Below are 19,595 nucleotides of genomic sequence, written 5' to 3'. Positions count from 1 at the left end.
TCCTCAGTACGATTTACGCGTGTCGCATGACGGAGCGCGGCGGTTTTTCACGCGCAGATGAAGCCGTAATTAATCTCGGACGAGCCCGCTACAATAGCTGAGGTTCGTTCTGCCGTGATAATGAATTGTCGCAGAGCGCGATCCATCTCAAGCTTAAATCGTCCGCGAAAAAAAAAGTGCGCAGTCGCAGCCGCGACTGTTTGTGACCATTAGCGATTTTTCGCGATGCAGAATTTAGGAATAAAATCTCAGGCCAGTAAAAAAAAGTAGAGCCACGTATAAACATTCAACCGGCAAAAGGTTGTCCGGCACAATTGTCTCGCGATTTTAAAGATAATTACATCTAACGAGGCAATGTCGCGTGTTGCGTTTCGAAAATAACGTTGCCTTTTCGAATCGCCAATCCCACTCTCCTTGGATCAATTAAATCAAAGATTTCAGACTCACGGGGCGGAGTGTGTAAATGAAATCTTGAACACTGATATTTTCTGCTCGTGTCCAACTCGTCCTGTCTGACGTCTCTTGAAACGTGATTAAAATGTTGAAGGTATACGCCTTGTTTTAATTAATATATCGTGTTAGCTGTTAGATACAACGGCTGTTGTGTAGTGGTTTCGTGATTTTATTATCGGACTTTACATTATAATTCTTAATTAGGCTCTCTCATCCATTATCTGTAAGGAACTCTGAGTCAGATTCTTTCCCCCCCCCTTTAGGCATTACTGTTCAATATCCCATTTATATACCTATAGCATTACTTCTCACGCTATACCAATGTCTCCACGACGAGTGACGCTGGCGGCGATGGCGACGACGACGCTGATTTTGATTATCCTTATCCTTAGTATCGATCATAATACGTGTACTACTCCGTTGTATTGTCCGACAACATCCTGCATTATTTTGTAAAGAAGAATAAAAATATCTTGACAAACGCAAAAGGAAAATAACCCCCCCCCCCCCCCAAAATCCAGCCTGATCATTTCAGATTCGTTCGAGCTTTTATTCCAACTCTTCGCGTGTTCGCCCGCGAATCTCTCATACACTTTCCAGGATATTTCTGCTTTCCGGGATATTTACAGAACGTTGTAGGCGACATACTGAAGCGGCGTCGACGGTACGTATCCGATGATGCTCGACTGCGAGGAACCCAGCGGGATCGCGCCCAGCAGCGGTGCGAGCGGCAGAGTGTTGACGGTGCGAATCCGCTCGGTCGTACGTTGCGACGATTCTTTCCTCTCCGGCGTCGCCGCTCCCTCGGTCGAGATCGCCGTCGCGCTCTTCAAGGCTGTTGCCGCTGGCGTGATCACATCACGGAAAGCGCCTGCGGAGAAAAACGGACGAGACAATCATTTTCATTCAGCGTCGATTCTCGCACGAGCTCGCATTCCTAGCGCTACTCTTTATAATTTGCTCTGCAATTTGCACAACTTTGATTCGTTGCAAAATTAATTTACAGTATAAACGAACGAGTTTGCGAACCGATCGCAGTCGCGGTATGAGAGGGGTGACCTCAGACGGTCCTCGGCCCCGGAAGTGGGACGACCTTCGAAAGAGCGACGGAAAAAAAGCGATAAACATAAGTGAATGATCTCGTTTTTTTTTTAAATAAAAATAAATAATTTTTAAAGCATCACACAGCTAAGATCTTTCCTCGCGGCTTCAAATTTCCAAAACGCATTTAAATCACAAAATAAATCGAAGAATTGTAAGTATAGATGTGAACTATGCCGAGCGGAAAGTTTAAAAAAGTATTTAATCAAAATAGCCCACGGCGACTTGATATTTCCAATCAGAGCAGAGGAGAGAGTGAACGGTAAGGTGAGTTACAATCATAATTGACCTTCAGCGATCGATGACTCCGGTATGATGGAAGGCTCGATCTCGTAGTTTCCATAGGAGATCCGAAATACCGGTACCGCGTGTCGTCCCAACGCCTGAGACAGCGACACGTGCGAGGAGATTAATGGGATCGCCGGGATATTTGCGCCGCCGATAATTTCCTGCGGTACTCTTCCGGCGAATTCCTGCGGACCGTTTCGCAAAAATGCTGATGAGGAGAGAATTTTGGAGCGGAATATTTCGAAACACGCTCGTAAATTAGGTATTTCATTGGAGAATTTGCAAAATTTACAAAGACCGAAGTAACTACCCGAAAATGTTTAACAACTCATTAATACCATTCCGTTATTATTTTGTAAATTTATTTTGTCTTTGGCATTTCACGGTTGACGTACCTTCTGCGTGCTCGTCTCGCTCGCCTTGCCAATGCCGCTTGTCGAAACGACCGCCTGCAGAGTCTCGTCACTGTCCTTCAGCTCGATATTCTTCGTGTTCGCCAACGCTTTTCGCTCCCCCTCGTTCAATGGAATTTCCGTGATCTCGGTTCCCGAAAGTCGTGTCGAGAGACTCGCGTCACCTTGGTTCCCCTCAATCCCCTCGATTTTCTTCTCACGCGCATTCTCTCGATTCTCCTCGCGATTTTGCGCCTCTTCGTCCCTCCTGGCCGCCAGTTCCAGGGCCTGAAGATGCGCGGTGCGCGCGGCCATCACTTCCGGCGTGTCCTGGACCGGAAGTGGCGCCTGCGGGAGATTCGTCGCGATCACTCGGAACCCATTCTCGCCGTCGGCGACGTACTGCGCGGTCTGGATAACCCCGGTTCCGTCGACGTAGCTGTAAGTGCCTCTGGTCGCGCCGTTGGACGTCCTGACCTCCGACCTGGCCGAGCCTGGCGCGCTGTAGCCGAAACTGTACTGGCCCAGACTGTCTTGATAGCTGAGGAACACCGGCACCGGCGGCGGCGGCTTAGCAAAGCCGGTGACGATCAAACAGAAGACAAGGAACAACTAAAATTATATATAAAATCAACTCATAATTTGCACAACTCACGTTGCGGTTTGTAAGATCTGTATCGCAGATCAGATATGCGCGGGAGGTGTTAGGTGTTTAGGATTAGTATCGGATAATATTACGGCGCGACAGGTATCAGCGGTTTACTTTGCGGGAGTGGCACAAGGAGTAAATCCCCGTTGTATCAAGAGAGCCGCTTGAAGTAACAAACTACGAATTTCAACTTGAGATAATTTAGCTACGTAAAACGCGCAAAACAAAATTTTACTTGTCTTTTCTGAAGAGGCAAATAAATTTTTCAAATAGGAGAAAATTAAAGACAAGAGGGTGATAAGTTCCCGATCTGCTCCGAGCAACCTTTCGCAGTGGTAATCCTGACGCGCGCAGTTAAACTCTACCAAGGACCAACCCTGGAGAGATTTTATTGTTAGAATACGCGATTCTCCTACGCGAGGAATCGCGGAACGAGCACTTACGGACGCGCTCTTCATGGCGATCGTATCGACGGCACCGGTATATCCTCGACGCGACACGGGCGCCAGGACACGTTTATATATGCACGCAGTCACGGTGCCACCACGCCCTGCGGCGCGTTGCGATGATGTTGCCCTCCTGTGCGTCCTCTTCCTCCTCCCTCGGAATCGCGAGAAATTTGCGAGGAGTCGCCGCGTTGTGGGCCATCGCGGCGAGAGAACTTGTCGCGGCGAGTGGCCCCTTCGAGGTCGCGGTCTTCGGAATCCGGCTTCGCGGCGTTCGCCTCGCCGTCGAGAGTGTCCATCGGACGGTGCGCTTTTTTCCCGCGGGGCCCGGTATCCGCCCGATTATGCCCTAATACGTCGACCGTCAGGGTCGCGCATAACACCGCGCGATCGTTATGTCGCGGGGGATTGCCGAGCCAAGAGGGATCTCGAGGAGGAGGACGCCGACGCGGATTATCGCTAATTTATCATGCGATTTATACCTCGCTCGTGTATCCGCGGAACGCCTCTCGAGCTGGCGAAAGCCATCTCGCTGACGCCGGTCGCTCGCCAAGGGATGCGAGGGATGGTCTTTCGGCTGGTTAGCGCGGCTCTGCCACGCGAAGTTATGCGGCGATCAATATGAAATATGGAAAATTTTGTCGCCGTCTCGGCATTTGCATTTTATCGAGACGAGTCGAATAGCTTGGCGTAAAGTACAAACGGATTAAATGAGGTATCATATTTGTGTGTAAGGAAAGAATTTTATTCCTTTACGATATATTGGTTTCACGTGTGTGTACATTATTTATTTTTATATATGTAGTACAGAATAGTGAGAATAATTGTGTGCGCAAGCAAAAAATGGTCAGATGATTAACTTAGTTTATTCTTGTCCTATTGAGTTCTCCATTTTTCGTCGAAAAGGTGACACATAATCCCTGATATATATAGATCTACAAATAGCTTATGACATGATTGTCATCTGAAAAATTCCGCAATTATTCGATACAAAGTTACGCATATAAAGTAAGCTGTATTTTCTTCAAGCGCGTCGGTAAAACCATCTTCAGTAAATCAATCTGCCGTAAGCGAGCGCCGGACCAGCAACCGCCAGAGCGTCGACGGACCTCACGTCGCTCGCCAGGATCTGATTGCCGCGCGCGGTTACTTCCGGCACGTCCAGCGGCCTGCCGTCGGGACCGACGGGCACGAGAGCAGCGACGACACCGTTCCCGAGCACCAACGGCACCAGCCGATCGTTCACGGTGCGCGCGACAGCGTCGCCAGGTCTCGCAGCTCCGTTCACCAGGTCGATCTTTCCGCTGCCGCGCGCGGTCACGACCTCCGGCGCGTCCAGGACTCTGCCGTCGGGATCGCTGTCGGCGACGTCAGACGAATCCGACGCATCACCGCCGGACCTCGCCACCTCGTGCGCCAGGTTGATTCTCTCGTTGACGTGCGCGGCCGCGTGAGCCGCCTTCGCGGCCGCGACTTCCGGCGTGTCCACAACCCTGCCGTCGGCGCCGAGAGGCGCGGAAGACGTTAGGATCGACGGTACATCGTCGCGAACAAGCGAAAACGATTGTCTTCCTTGTAGCAGCTGAGATCCAGCGGCCGATCTCGCAGCCTCGTTCGCCACCCCCGTTCTCTCATCGACTTCGGAGTTGTCCAACACTCTGTCGTTGGTACCGACTTGCGTCCCGGGTGCCAAGGGTGTCGCGTACGTCAAGGGTACGGACAGAAAAGCGGGTTTGGCCGAGACCAGGCTCGTCAAACCGAGTAGAACGATCGCGAAGCGCGTCATCTCTTACGTTTTATTTATTTAGTCGCGCCGAAAATGACACAGTGGTCCCACGCAATCGTAAACAATGAGTATAAGCGCGTAACGGGATTCACTAGATAACACGCACCGGTCCAGTCGTCGCGATCGTCTTTATAGCCCTCATAGATCACGTAATAGAACGATCGCGTGGGAGAGATCTCGATTTGTAAAGCTGTGGTCAGCTGCTTCCGTTTCGCATCGGGTAAGATAAGCCTGTTTGTAAAGTGAGAGTTTACGCCGGATGAAAGAAAAAACGTTGTAGTTGTAGCGCGGGGCGAGGAAGGATGACGAGATGAAACGGAGAGGGATTTTCTTTCGGTTTCTTTTTTACGAGGTCGGGAAGACACCCGATCCCGTTTCCATTTCTCCGTCAGATCGGCCGTGATCTAGAAGGTTGCATCTGCGAGAGAGAGAGAGAGAGACGACGCGTGCTGAAGGCTACGTACGATCGCGTAATCAGGTTCTAGAGCGGGCTTATTGTCGTTTCTGCTCGGTTAGGTAAGGATGCCTGGATGCCTGCCTACTTGCATACCTGTCGCGTTACTTAATCCTCGATTAGTTCGGCGAAAATAGATTCGTCGATTTACATCCATTTGTTGCATTTCTGAGCATTTTTTTTTTTTTATTGAGTCTAGTGAACTTGTTAATTTTAAGAAACACACACACACACACACCCACACACATTTCTTCAATAATCTTAAAAAAATAATAACTCAAGGTTCGAAAAATTAAAAACAAAGGATATAAAAGAGGCTAACGAACCAAGCTGGATGATTGTGCTATGAATGTATTATAATTTAGATAAACAATTTTAAAAATCTTATGAAAATTAATCTTCAATAATAATCTTAAAAAATAAAATTGAAATAAGTGATTTCATGCAAATTTTATTTTTAAAAAGTTAAAAGAATTTGTGTTACATGGCAAAATTAATTTACATTTCATTTACACTTAATTAATTACGTAAGTTTCATACTATGGTTATTTACAGCTAGTGCTTATACTAATCATGATAAGTATTACGTAATTAATTAACAAAATAGAGAATTTTCTCATTATCGAAAGAAGCTTGTGCACGTTTCTCCGGGAGACAAAGGGTAAATATTTACGTCAGCGGTTAGCGATTAAACCTAAAATAAAACGGAATAAGAAAACGGAAGGAGAATCACCTACGATAAATTGGCGACTTCAAAAAAGGCGAGCGCGACGAATCGCTCAATCGATCCTTTTTAATGCAGGTTTTGATTAATCGAATCGGAAGGGGGACCAATTTAGATAGGTTTCGCGCTATGAGGACTGGTAAGGACCGACGAAGCTGATACGATTCGCGATTATGCGAACGGGAGCGAGATGACGGGGCGTCAATGTCAGATACGTGACGGCTTTTATTGGACACTGGTATTTACGTTGCGATGGGTTACATCCTGGTAGCGGCGCCTGGTTTGGCCACAAAGCCTCTTTTGCCCACGGGGTATATAAAGTCCGCGTGGACAGGGTAGTGCACGACACATTAGCCAAGCGTCTTGGCGAGTACTGATCCTGATCGGCAGCGCTGTGGAGCTGAGTAATTTCGTTCGACATGAAGGTCTTGGTGAGTATCAGTGAAAAGTCTGTTTTAATAACAAATATTGTAGTAATACCTGCAATTTTTATTATTTTAATATTAAAAATAAAGGAATATAATATAGATTGGATATAGAGATAGATTGATTTAATTATTAACTTTATTTGTTTCAATTATTTTGATACACACAAATTTCATATTTCTTATAGTCTCAAGAATTACGTTAATTATATGATAGGTTTTTAACTTCTATAAATATATTTATTCATGTTAGTGGTATTAAAATACAATCTAACGAATGAGATGCATAAGCTAGAGCTAGGCTTATAACCAGATTAACATATATATAATTTCTAGATTTTATTAAATAAATATTTAAAGATTATATATCGCAACGTGATATCATGTTCTCTCCAGATTGTTCTCTCTGCCATCCTGGCTTGCGCCTTCGCCGCTTCGCCGCTGTTCTACTACGCCAGGTTGGTGCCCGGTGCTCCGATTGGTCTGGACGGTCGGGTGGTCGACACCCCGGAAGTCGCGTTGGCCAAGGCCGAGCACGCGGCCGCTCACGTCAACGAGAAGATTAATTTGGCCGCGGAAGCCGTTAGGTCGGCCGACCAGCACGTGCTCGCTTACGTCGCGGCGTCCGACGCGGCCCTGGTTGGTAGCGCGCAGCTGGTGCAACCGATCGCGGTGACGACGAAACTGGTCTCCGGCGCACCGATCGGGCCCGACGGCCGCGTCGTCGACACGCCGGAAGTGGCCCTCGCCAAGGCGGAACACGCGGCGGCTCACATCAACGAGAACCTCGGCCTTGAAGCCGTGAGATCGGTCTACTACGATCAGCCGGTCGTCCTGGACCGCAGCGCGCCGCTCGTTCAATACTATCTTCGTTAATACACACAAGCGTGCCATCCACATTAAAGTGTAAATATATCTGGGCCACCCGCGCGCCGTAATCCGGCAGAGTTATTTCGATTATCTCTTTTTCTTATAAATTCAAGTCACATCAGGAATTTCAAATGTTTTCGTATTATAGGATAGCTGCAAATTTTAATATTGCCATAATGTTTTAATTTTTTTTTCTACTTATACTGTTACAGAGTTAATTGTTACTACGAGCAAATATCTTTTTTAAGTTTCAAATAAGAATTAAAAGTTGCGTAGAAATCTACGTTGGTCTGTAAGGATGCAGTCTGGTAGTTAGCAATATGTGCTAGCCGGAATGCGTTCTAACAGGCGCGTCTCATGTAAAGAGATCGATAAGAGATTAATAAACATATATTTCATTATAAATGTTTCATTGCAATATATTTGACTTCTTTTTAGTATTTAAAAAAAGAGGTATTATTTCTACTTTTTTAAAACGATAATTAAATATAATCCCATATAACTTTTTTTCGTTGACCGAAAAATTTTTGGTCAAAGAATAAAAAATTGTATAGAAATATTTCTTAATCTTATATAAATATCATACATTACTATAAATTTCTAAAATAAAATTAGCTATTTATTTTGCACACATCGTCATGCTTTTCTTGGTTGAGTTATTACGAAGCTGTATATGAGAAGTTTGTGAAACACATATATATCAAGAATGTATAATTAGGCATTGAAATATTTATTATGACAAGTTTATTGATTCTTCCGATACAACCGGCATGGAGTTCGCGAGTCTATTAATCATAAGTACAAAACTTAAGCGAGGCTGTTCGAAGTAACAAAGTAACGCCATTAAAGAGACCGTGGTCCCAGAAAAAAAGTTTCCCAGCCGCGTGTTCGCACTGCGAGAAAGCATCTTAATAATTCAATTTCGAATACAGTCGTTTGGGAACGTGTCTTCTACGATTTAACGAATGAAGCTGTTGACTGTGAAAATTATCGTGTTAATACACTCGCTATTTGTAAACTTGTCGTTAAGAAGACCCACAAATACTTCTTAACTTTTTGCAGCCCTGTGTCGAATTAGACTCGACGTAACACGTTGCGGTAGTATAATTCTTGAACTATTCAAATTTATCTGCAATTATAATTGGCCAGCTATACTTTTGGGATTTCCATAAAAAGATCTCTTCTACAAATGATAAAAATTTATTTATTTATGTTAAATTGGTTGGATGAAACTAAAGATGAAATACTTCATTTTCATTCATTTGCGAGAAATAGTTTGGACCGTAAAAAGTACACTGGTTGCTTCTCGTAATCCCATGTCGCCGAGAGAATACGTAATCTTGCCCACAATAATGATAATCACCGAGACGACGACGACAATAAAAGATTCGTTGCGTACACGATTTTCGGTCATTTCTCGCACAATTGATTTTTCGGGTCAACCTCAGACGCTGGCGGAGAGGCCCAGCGTGGGTATGCAATCGGCGGATTCTGTCGCGAGCGCATTTGTCTGAGGAAAAGGGAGCAAGAATTGCCGCCGCCCGCTTTCTCGTATTACACACACGCCGATTACCGTGACGTTTCGCGATACTCGCGTTTCACCGAGTGTCGCGCGGTGCGCAGATTTGCCCAATCTGAGAGAACGAAAATTCCTCAGCTCGGCTCGCTCGCTCGCGCGCTCGTGTTCAGTTTGGAATGTTTTTGCGTCTCGCGGGATAGGGTGCTAGATACTGTAGATTAACATTGAGCGCGCGTTAAACAGTCGTTCACTGTCGCTTTCATATCGTAATCGACACGCTGCGCACGGCGGAGCGAGTGCTGGCTCACGGGTGGTCAATAGGTCACTCGTTGATTCGATCGAACGTATAGCGATGAAGATCGTAAGATCGATAAGTTACGATAATAGGGCAACGGCGAGGAAAGGCGCGGTCGCGTATGATGACAGCAATACGTCACCTTGCTTGCCTGCATTTATCTGCTTGCACTTTGCAGCATGGGCTTGTCAAAGGTGTTCACGTCATGTAGTGTCAAAGGTGTTCGCGCGAAATACGTGTGAACACTGTATATCCGTTTAACATATACTCGATTAGATATACATATATGTTTCTTCGCGAAAAATGCACAATCGTCTTCAGTGCGTTGAACTGAAAAATATTATTGATTAAATTAGAAGAATAACAGCTTAATCCGGCATTAGGGGAGTGTGACAAATCAGACACTATAAATATAATGTTATTTTTATAACTGCTTTGTATTTGTCGTAATATTCAGTAATAGAAAAAGTTTTTAAGTAATTTTGACAATTTTATCGAAATAATTTGAGTCTAAATATCATTTTTATTTGAGTCCAAATTTAAATTTAATTTGAGACTCAAAATTTAAATTATTCTTAAAATTTTATATTAATCTAAGCTCTTAGATTAATTGAAATTTAATAAAGTCTACCTTATATAGTAATAGTGTTACATTTTTTCTTATTGTTGATAATGCCGAATTAAAATTAACAAATGAACGTCATTAAAATCACACTTTTAGAAACAATTGTAGCTCTGCTATGTTTACACATAATAAATATTTGAAGAAACAATTTTTGATCGCAGTAGAGAGTGACTTTTGTGTGAATTTACTGCACGAATCATGCAGGTCCGTATACACCATAAATGCATTACGACCAATGTGCTTTGTACTGTGAGAATGCATTTTTAATATAACTCGTCCTTCGACTTCGAGTCCTTCGTTTGCTCAGGGCTGGTGAGTTAGCACCAACACATGCCTTTGTTGTTTTTCAACGGTGAGAGATCCCTTCTATCGGTGACATGATTTAACCAGGATCATGCAGGAGTGAAAAATATATATCTATTTCTCGATAAAAGGATGCCAGATTGATTTATGCAACTCGGTATAACAGAGAATTAATCATTCGCGTTGCTAATTATTGCCGAAAAAATTTATAAAAATTAATGAATATTGTAAGAGACGATTGATGTAAATACTGTAAATGATGAAATGTCTTTCAGCTTTAATTCAGTAAATGAAAATCCACTCTGCGAAGAAACGATGGCAATTTTATGTCTATAATATTAAGATTCAATCGAGTGCATCATTAGCTATACTGACACGCTTCCGGTCACGAAGTGCAGAAGCCGCGTTCAAATGTCAAGGTTGAGGAAAGATAGAGAAAACTAGATAAAAAAGAGAGAGAGAGAGAGAGAGAGAGAGAGAAAGGGAGGATAATAGCTTTTCCGATCTTTCCGGTGAACTTCCCGGGCCACCCGGGTTAGCCGATCACCTCTGGCTCCCTCCAGGTCGCCGGCTATCGCATCAACGTGGGAGGGGACGGACGAATGCGCGGACTATAAATGGTACCAACCGGCCGTTCTCCAGGAACACAAAACACCGAACCGACGCCCGGTCCGGGTCCCTCACTCCTGGGAGCGAGTACTGACAGACAGCGCTCTTTTTATCGGTGCAGAAGGTGTGTGGGAGTACAGCGAAGGATACACGCCTCTGGATTGTCATGAGAGGCCTGGTGAGTGATCCCGGGACAAAGGAAAGTGAAAGGTTGGGGTAGGTCAAACGAAACCGCCCAGCGAGAAATGCCGATCGAGATCGCGCAACGAGATGACCCGATAAGCGGCGGATTAACTGTCGATTACATATTGGTAGTTCGTAACGACTACCAATACTAAACTTCATCGGTTCTATCAAATTCCTTCCACAAGATGATTCCGAGTCGAAATGACACTTTTTGGGAACAATACATAAAATATAATATTTTTTTTATAAATACGTATTTCTCTTAAGTCAAATTAAAATCTAATTATTCCAATTCATTTGTTTTCTTTTAGATTTTCCTGCTCGCCACGGCGGCGACCTGTAGAGCCGCGTACGTCGGTTCGTCTCCATACGGGAATCCCCTGGTTCACCACCCTCAACAAGTCCCGCCGAGCTACGCGCCGCCCGCTCCCGTCGGCGAGGACGGCAACGTCATCGACACGCCGGAAGTGGCGCAGGCGAAGGCCGCGCACTTTGCCGAATTCGCCAAGGCCGCCGCCCGCGCGGCCCAGAACGAGAAGAACCAGCAACACTTGTCCGATTACAATCAGATATCGTCGCCCGCGTACAGCTACTCGGCCGTACAGCCGACCGCGACGCCTTATCTGAGACAGGCCAGCTACCAGCAACCCACTCCGATATATCAGACGTCTAACCACGTGCAGGCGCCCATCTACGCCCCGGTGAATTACCAGCAACCGCAGCAATACAACGCACGGGCTAATTTCGTGGGGCAGAAGAGCTACTCGCTACCGACGAAGACCACTACTACCTTCATCCCGGCGCCATTGGCTGAGGACGGGACGGTCGTAGACACGCCGGAAGTGGCGGCCCTGAAGGCAGCCAGACTAGCCGAACTCGCCGAGGCGGAGGCCCGGGCTTACAAACACGCGAGCGATCACCCGAACGAGGACCATCAGGGTCAAGGTGAGCGAAGCGAAGAACTGGAAGAGACCGGATGACCCGCTGCGTGGGCCGCGGCGTAAATCGTTGACGTAGGGCGTGGATAAGAAACATGTTTTGAAGTTCCGCTCGCGGCAACATAACGCGAAGTATAAGATGTGAAAGTTTAAAAGATTGACAAGAAAATTACAGAAAAATTGGATAAAGTATTTTAAAGACCGAAGAGTTTTCAGCATTACTTGAGCATAGAAATATAATATAACTTTTCATCTCTGATTGTGAGTAATAAATTAAAATAGAAAAAACGTAAATATAAATTGCTACGATTTAGGACATTTTGAAGGATATTTTTATTTTACAAAAAATTATTCTAATTATGGTCTCCCCTCCTGCTGCATAATAACTCTTGCATTTATATCCATTTTATTCCTTGAAATTGCTGGGTATTTTCCAAATGGTGTTTTATTGTTCAAGTTGTTCATATATCGTTCATATTGTTCATATTGTTCATATCGTTCGTATTGTTCATATTATTTGCATCGTTCATATTGTTCGTTATCGTTCATATTATTCGTATCGTTCATTTATATCGCTCATATTATTCATATTGTTCATATTGTTTCAGCTTATGCTGGACCACCAGCCGGTCCTGCTCCCATCAACTATAATCCTAATCTAGGACACTATGGTGGTTCGCGGGCATTCCCAGGATCTTCCTTCCCTGGAACTCAGCCTTACGCCACGCAGCAAGTGTTCAATCCGTCATCGGGTTTTGAGCCTCATCACTTTCAGTCCCAGCATCTGTTAGGAACTTTCTGAACCTAGCGGATCGCGGTCGATCGACATGTTCCGGTGCCTGTACATACTCTAGATGAATAAATTGTTTTCCCTTCCTACGAATTTATCATGTTTTTCGCGACGCTCCACGCAGATCAATCGCTTGTACATCTCACAAATTTTTAAATATTCCGAAAAAGTGTGATATATAATATAAAGACTGCTGAAAGAAAGATTTAATGAAAAAACGAACCTTGTTCTCTCCATCATGATCCTTATCTTTATTTTTTAATCTCCTTTTTTCTTTCTATTTTTAACATAAAAATATCGCACGATTTTAATTATATTAAATTCTGTATCTATATTAGTAAAAAATTAAAAATAGAGTGGTACAAGTTGATTATTCTTATTGTCAATTAACGAGCGATATTTTGTAATTTATATATGATTGCAAAATAATACGTTGACTAATATCTCTAGCTCGTCGTCGCGCAACGTCAAATAAGCAATTAAGTTTTAATAAAGATCCTATTCACGTGCTGGCCTACTTCTCGATCTTGCGTTGCGTCTAGCTTGCAATTAGTTTAAATACGGCTGAAATGTTTCTTTACCACTATTAAACCATAAAAATATTAATTCAAGACTGTAAAGATGCATGCAAATGTGTTTAATTAACTAACTTCTACGGATTAGAATATTGTCGCACTGACTTTTTTTTATTCGCTATATTCGGTATGCCTGCAGCATTAAATTTAGTTTAAGATGAATAATTCATTAAATATTTCTTGTTATTTTGACACGCGCAAAGAAAAGGATTCGCGAAGGGAATCGCAAATACGGGAGAATTTCTCGCAGAAGAAATCGCGGCGGTACGTGACGTAACTCTTGTGTCTTAATCCAGATAGAAATCGGAAGAGCAAGAAGAGAGCGATCGGATCGTCGTGGGAGGCCGATTAGGAAAGTTTTGCGTTTTGCGGTGCACCCGCGCCGCGGGACGATATCGTAACGATCGTCTTGTAGGATTGCGGCGCGAATGCGGCACGCAGTTTTACGTAAGCCGAATCGCGACACTTGAATAAAAAGGGAGCGCAATGTACCGTGGAGCTAATCGGTATTGTGCTTGCGCGGCGCGCACGCAGACACCAATTTATTGGAAAACACGTTAATTATTATATATTATATTTTTCTTTTTTACGCATTGCGTATCTCTCGGAAAACACACGCGTATATGATGTTCACGACACGGCGGATTGCTGCTCTAATGGCGATTTAATTCTGGGAACTGAGAAATATCATGTAAATCTTATTGAAACGTAGTCATCTCGCGTTACGGTTGTGGATGTTGCCACATAGGTCACCAGTGTACGAAAGACGTGAGAAGAAACGAGCGAGGGAGCGGAATAATAGCTTCGTTCCTCGAGAACGAACCTGTGCACATCGTGATTCGGAATACCTCCGCCGCGAAAAGGTCAGGAATCGTAACTCGTAAACCGATGCAGAATATGCAAGAAGGATGAATCGATCGTGAACGAGTTTACGAGTATCGGAGAATCGAGACTCGGAGATTCGCCAGAATGAAGTGACGCGGAGCCAAAGGTGATGTCATCACGGAGCGCGTTGACGAACTTACGTCGCGATCGCCAGAAATCGTCGATCTCTGTCACCGAGGCGTTTCCTCGAGGGGGGGGGGGAAAGAACCGATTTCATTCGCGACGGAGTGTGCAACCTCGCTACCCACTCCTTACCCTGCGCAACTTCTTGAACTGACCTCGATATAAAGATACAAGATCGGACGATACGCCTACCCGCGAGAAGAGCTAAAAATTCCGCTGGCGCGCGCAAAGATCGGCGGATGCTGCGTGGAAATATCGCAGCCGCGCATTCGCGACCGTGGTCTTGCTCGTTACGTGTACGAGGGAAAGTGGAGGGGGAGCATTATACGTATTACGAGACCCCGTTTTGCGTAGATTTGCGCAACAATCGGCGAGCTATAGTCGACCGAGTTCTTCCGTCTCACGTTACCGCGCGGATCGGCGTCGATTATAACGGGGACAAGATCAAGTAATCTTCTCCCTCGCTCTGCCCGGCTGACCTCAAACGAAGTCTATCCGATATCGCTTTATCAAAAGGAATTGCTAAACAATAGAAACATTTATAATGTGTTTTGTATAATTATTATATTTTATATTACACATTTATAATATAAGATTTATAATATATAAGATATATATCAGATTTATAAGATTTATAATATATATATATATATATATATATATATATAAGATTTATGATATATCGATATAATACATATTAAATGCAGCGAATGATTTTAGTCGACAAGTTTAAAGAATCTGGCAGATATTTGTTAGTAGGATTAAATAATCTTTTCCCTCATGCTGCTCTACTGATCTTAAATGAGAGATTATAACTCATCCGATATTGCTTTATCGAAAGAAATTGCTTAGAAATATTTATAACATATCAAATGCGACGAACGATTTAAATCGACATCAGGTTAGGTTAGGTTTTAAAGAGAACCTGGCAGATATTAATAGAATTGTTCTTCGATCTTTTGACAGAAATCTATAGCTTGAGTTTCACCGTTCTTTAAACAATAGGCTGTCAATTTTCAAAGGCGCAGCGACAGCTAACGAGAAGAAGACCGCCTTGAAGGGAAGCGATCCGTGATCCATGATCGGTCGTCCGCGAATCGGGCGTGTTTTGCAAAAAAACTTCATTCGAATGCACGTTGCGTTGACGCGTTGCGGATGGTTGCGTAGAAAACACCGTGCGGAGCGAATCATGGCAACGAACATCTCATTAAAGATTAACTAATAGATCTGTAATCACTTGATGTCAATTAGCAGCAGGAAACGAAAAATCGATTGCGAAGAGAAAACGATGAGGAAACCGGTTTCTACGACTGCGAGATAGTTTGAGGCGATTATCCTGCGTGATCCTAGACGGTTAGTGCCATTAGCAAGGACGCGATTAATCGTGCATAACGAGGTACGCAACCGAGTTCAGCAGATAACGATCTTTTGTGTCGCGTACTGCCGGCGAAAGTAGATCTGAGTAACGGTAGAATACGATAACATCGAAGTGAGTGCCGTGAAACACCGATTGCCGCGAATGAATGTAATAGAATCTTTTCATTCAAAGAAGAACAGCCAGAATTAACACGTTCAAAACGCGGACGTTTATACAAAAGTTTTTAGAAATTCTTAGGGAAAGAAAATATTGTAAACCAAGTCTGCTTTCTTGACATGTGAGCTGAAGTTAATAAATTATTATTATTATTATTATATAAATTCTTAAACCCGTATTAGACTAAATTTGACCAATCAGAACAAAGTTCACTAAACTTGAGATCAGTTTTCTTTATTCTGATTGATTAGATTTCAATCCAATCTCAATCCCAATCTGTAGTCTGATACGAGCTTTAGGGAAAGATATTCGAATCTCTGGACTTACATAAATTTAGAAATAATATTTAAACTTTAAATATTTAAACTTTTTTTTAAACATTCTCAAGACGAGTGGATCAAAGGGTGTTGGACCGTGCAAAGAAACACGAAATGGTTAAATTTTTACGCTACTGTTATCCCATATGCATATATATTTTTTCCACTACATATACCACGGAAGTACGAGTACTCGCGCGTGACAAATAGGAAATGCATGAAACACGACGCTGTAAATACAGGCAGGAAGTTCATTGGAAAGTGCGATCGGAAGATCGGCGAGGGAGAATCGTTTGTTCGAACTGATCGGAGAGGTAGTTAGTAATATCTGTCTTAGTCTTCCAATTCTTGAGGTAGCTGGGAAAGACGTCGAGGACCTCACGAGCGGGTCCAGCGCGACCAATCGCGCGATCGATTTCGCCGGTATCGTCGACGTCCACCGAACGAGCGGAAGTGTGTCGTTCTGAACCGATCGTTTCCTTGGAGTCGAATTAATAGTAGCTGCTGGCCGGGCCGTCCCAAGCGGGACCGTAGGCGCCATTGTTCCAGGATGGATTGTAGGCGCCAACGGCAACTGGATCGGCTGGACCGGCCGGCACGCGCCGCGCTTCCGCATTGTAGAGAGAGAAATGTACGGCCTTGGCTTGCTGAACCTCGGGCGTGTCGACTACGCGGCCGTCCGGGCCCAGCGGTGCCGGTGGTCCGCTGCAACGTGATGTATTCGGACGATTTTAGAGAGTAAACCCTATATAGCTCGCCACATTACGGTTCAGTGGACCGCTTTGCACGTTTTTCGATTTTCCGGTTTTCACATAAATAACGTAATTTTTCAATTTTCTTATAATAAGTTCAGTTTATAAACTCAAATTATTTTCTTGATCTGAAATTAGCATAAACATCTTATTCAGACTCTGTATTTCCAATTCCTATCTGTTATATATATACAAGCTTAAAAATATTAATTAAAAGGAAAATGACAATGCGACATAGTCGACCCAAGTGCGGCGAATTAATATAAAGATTTCAAAAAATAAGTATGGCTAGAGCTAGGGTTAAGTTTAGCTAAGTCGGGTCTCGTTAGATGAACGGAATTAAAATAAAATAAAATTTTGAAAAAGATAATTTTTTTCTAAATTAAGTTTAATCTAGTTGCGTTTGAATAAAAGAACGCATGAAGATGCCAGAGAGGTCCGATTTATTTGGGTAGAAACGCGTGTTTGAAACAAACCTGTAATGCGAAATGTAATTTCTGGGAGCGTATCCACTTGGAGCGTATGCGCTTGGAGCGTATCCGCTGGGTCCGACGTAAGCGCCGATAGCTCCCGGTCCCTTCGGTGCACGTGCGTTAGCCTCCGCTAGAGCGCTTAAATGGGCAGCCTTCAATTGCGCGACTTCCGGTGTGTCTACCACGCGACCGTCGGGGCCCAAAGGTGCCGGGGAAGCATGGGGCCCGTACCACTGTGGAGCCGCCAGAATAGCGCTCGACATTGCGAAGAAGAGGATCTACAATATAATGAATCTTATATATCATCCGATCTTTTTGTTATTGTTTCTTATTATTAACATCCATTTTACATTTATAAGGAGCAAGCGTTCAAAATTAGACGTTGGAAGAACAGTCCTCTTCTTTACACGATATGGAAATGAAGAGAATATGACATTGATTAAGCTTACAATTAGTATAACGACCCAAATAACACAATGTTCAAAATCGGGACATGAGACGTCTTCGACACATCTTAAAGATGTTTTATGTCTCGATTTTGGGCATTGTTGTCTGGAGAGTTACGTGAAGGATTAGATGACAAAACTGACAAACGATTGACTAATTATTGACATTAACAAGGCTCAGAGTTAATAAGATTTAGAAAGTAAACTTTGAAAGTGTAAATATTAATTTCATAGGAGAATTTAATATTAATCAAGATGACAAGTGCGGGAAAATCGATCTGGAATTTCGGGCACGTCGCCTCGCAGCACCTTGCCCCGATTTTGCCATCAGCATATACTCACGACGTATCTGATCATCATCGCGGCGATCACCCTGCGTATCCCAAAGGTATCCCGTCGCCCTCAGATCTCTGGGCAAGACACTGTGCGGTTGTCGGGCACGCACGTTTAGATCCGCATTACAGCCGCCATCAACGTGCGTGGTGCAATTTATAGGGGTACGAGCGTCTCGATCGGGCGTGCTGTGGCTGCCCGTGCCCCGCCTGACTTGGCGCGATCGACTCGCGGGGTAACAACCACACCCAGGAAAAACGTTCTCCTTAACTGCACACACGCCGTGCCCCGTAACATTTACGCCGTGCGTTAACAATGGCACCCGTATGCGCGTGTCCCGTGACCTCGTGTCGCGAGTAAAATATGCACACATAGATGCTGCGCCGCTATGCGCGTCACCCGCGGATGCATAGTTCGCAGTCATTTAAGTCGCCGGCTTTCGCCAAAGTGATCTCGCTGATGCCGCGAGATCAATGATCTTTCAATCCCCATCATCGTACGTTGCCTCTTTAAATGCGGCGCCAGGAATTAAATCGATAAGTTACAAAAGTCACTTTGCAAAGAACGTCCGAGATTCTCACTCAATTATACTATTTCGTCCACATATTTAATTTCTCGATTAAATATATTATGCACAGAGAGAAATGTTCTCTTTAGAATTTAATAAATTTTCTTAAATCTAAAGAAATTTATGCATACATTTTTTTAGATTTAAGAAAATTTATTAAATCTAAAGAAACATTTCTCTGTGTGCTATCCAAATTTTTCTAGAAATAAATACTTTACTTTTCTTCTAAAAATTTTTCACTGTTAAATTTGTAGTGCCAAATTATACTCAATTTAAGTCATTTTTAACCATTCTTATAGATCGCCACTGCTCTTACTCAATATATTGTTAATTTAATTAAAACAATTTAATTAATAATAAAATAAAACAATTAATTTAACTATATCAATTAAAATAATACTATTTTGTTAAAATAATATTTTGACACATAATATGGTAGTTAAAAATAACAAAATGTTATTTAATTTAGGTATTGGCTTAAATTTTATCTTTTAATATTTAACAGTGTTTCTTTGAGAATTGAAAGCATGACAAATAAGTTCCGTTTTATTTGCACAAATATATGATCGATTATTATGGATACTATGGATGAAGTTTTCAGTAAATTTTCATTAGCATTTTATTGAAAGCAACAGATATAACAGCCCGCGAGACCGATTTACGATTGTATCTCACGTGCCATTATCTTTTAGGCCACGATCACGCAACGAGTTACACCCACTATGCCCCGCAGTTT

At 43.5% G+C, this 19,595-nt stretch overlaps 5 protein-coding genes across 5 annotated transcripts; 2 read left to right on the top strand and 3 right to left on the bottom strand.

The window, feature by feature from the left end:
• Positions 1 to 706: 706 nt before the first annotated feature.
• LOC143902025 (uncharacterized) lies at positions 707 to 3,428 on the bottom strand. The gene is made up of 4 exons (XM_077414721.1): positions 3,327 to 3,428; positions 2,238 to 2,846; positions 1,844 to 2,027; positions 707 to 1,324 (listed from the first exon to the last, which is right to left on the bottom strand). The coding sequence occupies exons 1-4, from the start codon at positions 3,339 to 3,341 to the stop codon at positions 1,077 to 1,079; spliced, it is 1,056 nt and encodes a 351-aa protein (XP_077270847.1). The 5' UTR covers positions 3,342 to 3,428; the 3' UTR covers positions 707 to 1,076.
• A 266-nt stretch (positions 3,429 to 3,694) lies between these two features.
• On the bottom strand, positions 3,695 to 5,749 carry LOC143902026 (uncharacterized). The gene has a single exon (XM_077414722.1). The coding sequence runs from the start codon at positions 5,113 to 5,115 to the stop codon at positions 4,378 to 4,380; it is 738 nt and encodes a 245-aa protein (XP_077270848.1). The 5' UTR covers positions 5,116 to 5,749; the 3' UTR covers positions 3,695 to 4,377.
• Positions 5,750 to 6,614: 865 nt separating this feature from the next.
• On the top strand, positions 6,615 to 9,692 carry LOC143901923 (cuticle protein 2-like). The gene is made up of 2 exons (XM_077414555.1): positions 6,615 to 6,724; positions 7,115 to 9,692. Exons 1-2 carry the CDS (start codon positions 6,713 to 6,715, stop codon positions 7,592 to 7,594), a joined length of 492 nt encoding a protein of 163 aa, XP_077270681.1. The 5' UTR covers positions 6,615 to 6,712; the 3' UTR covers positions 7,595 to 9,692.
• Positions 9,693 to 10,950: 1,258 nt separating this feature from the next.
• LOC143901919 (uncharacterized) lies at positions 10,951 to 13,056 on the top strand. The gene is made up of 3 exons (XM_077414552.1): positions 10,951 to 11,117; positions 11,437 to 12,070; positions 12,672 to 13,056. The coding sequence occupies exons 1-3, from the start codon at positions 11,106 to 11,108 to the stop codon at positions 12,863 to 12,865; spliced, it is 840 nt and encodes a 279-aa protein (XP_077270678.1). The 5' UTR covers positions 10,951 to 11,105; the 3' UTR covers positions 12,866 to 13,056.
• Positions 13,057 to 16,457: 3,401 nt separating this feature from the next.
• Positions 16,458 to 18,446, bottom strand: LOC143901920 (cuticle protein 2). Its single transcript, XM_077414553.1, has 3 exons — positions 18,301 to 18,446; positions 17,516 to 17,790; positions 16,458 to 16,992 (listed from the first exon to the last, which is right to left on the bottom strand). Exons 1-3 carry the CDS (start codon positions 18,316 to 18,318, stop codon positions 16,779 to 16,781), a joined length of 507 nt encoding a protein of 168 aa, XP_077270679.1. The 5' UTR covers positions 18,319 to 18,446; the 3' UTR covers positions 16,458 to 16,778.
• Between the last annotated feature and the right edge of the window lie 1,149 nt (positions 18,447 to 19,595).

The sequence above is a fragment of the Temnothorax americanus genome, unplaced genomic scaffold (assembly GCF_048541705.1).
Source record: "Temnothorax americanus isolate GAGA-0224 unplaced genomic scaffold, ASM4854170v1 Scaffold37, whole genome shotgun sequence".
NCBI classification, from domain to species: domain Eukaryota; kingdom Metazoa; phylum Arthropoda; class Insecta; order Hymenoptera; family Formicidae; genus Temnothorax; species Temnothorax americanus.
This window is presented reverse-complemented; position numbering and strand designations above follow the sequence as displayed.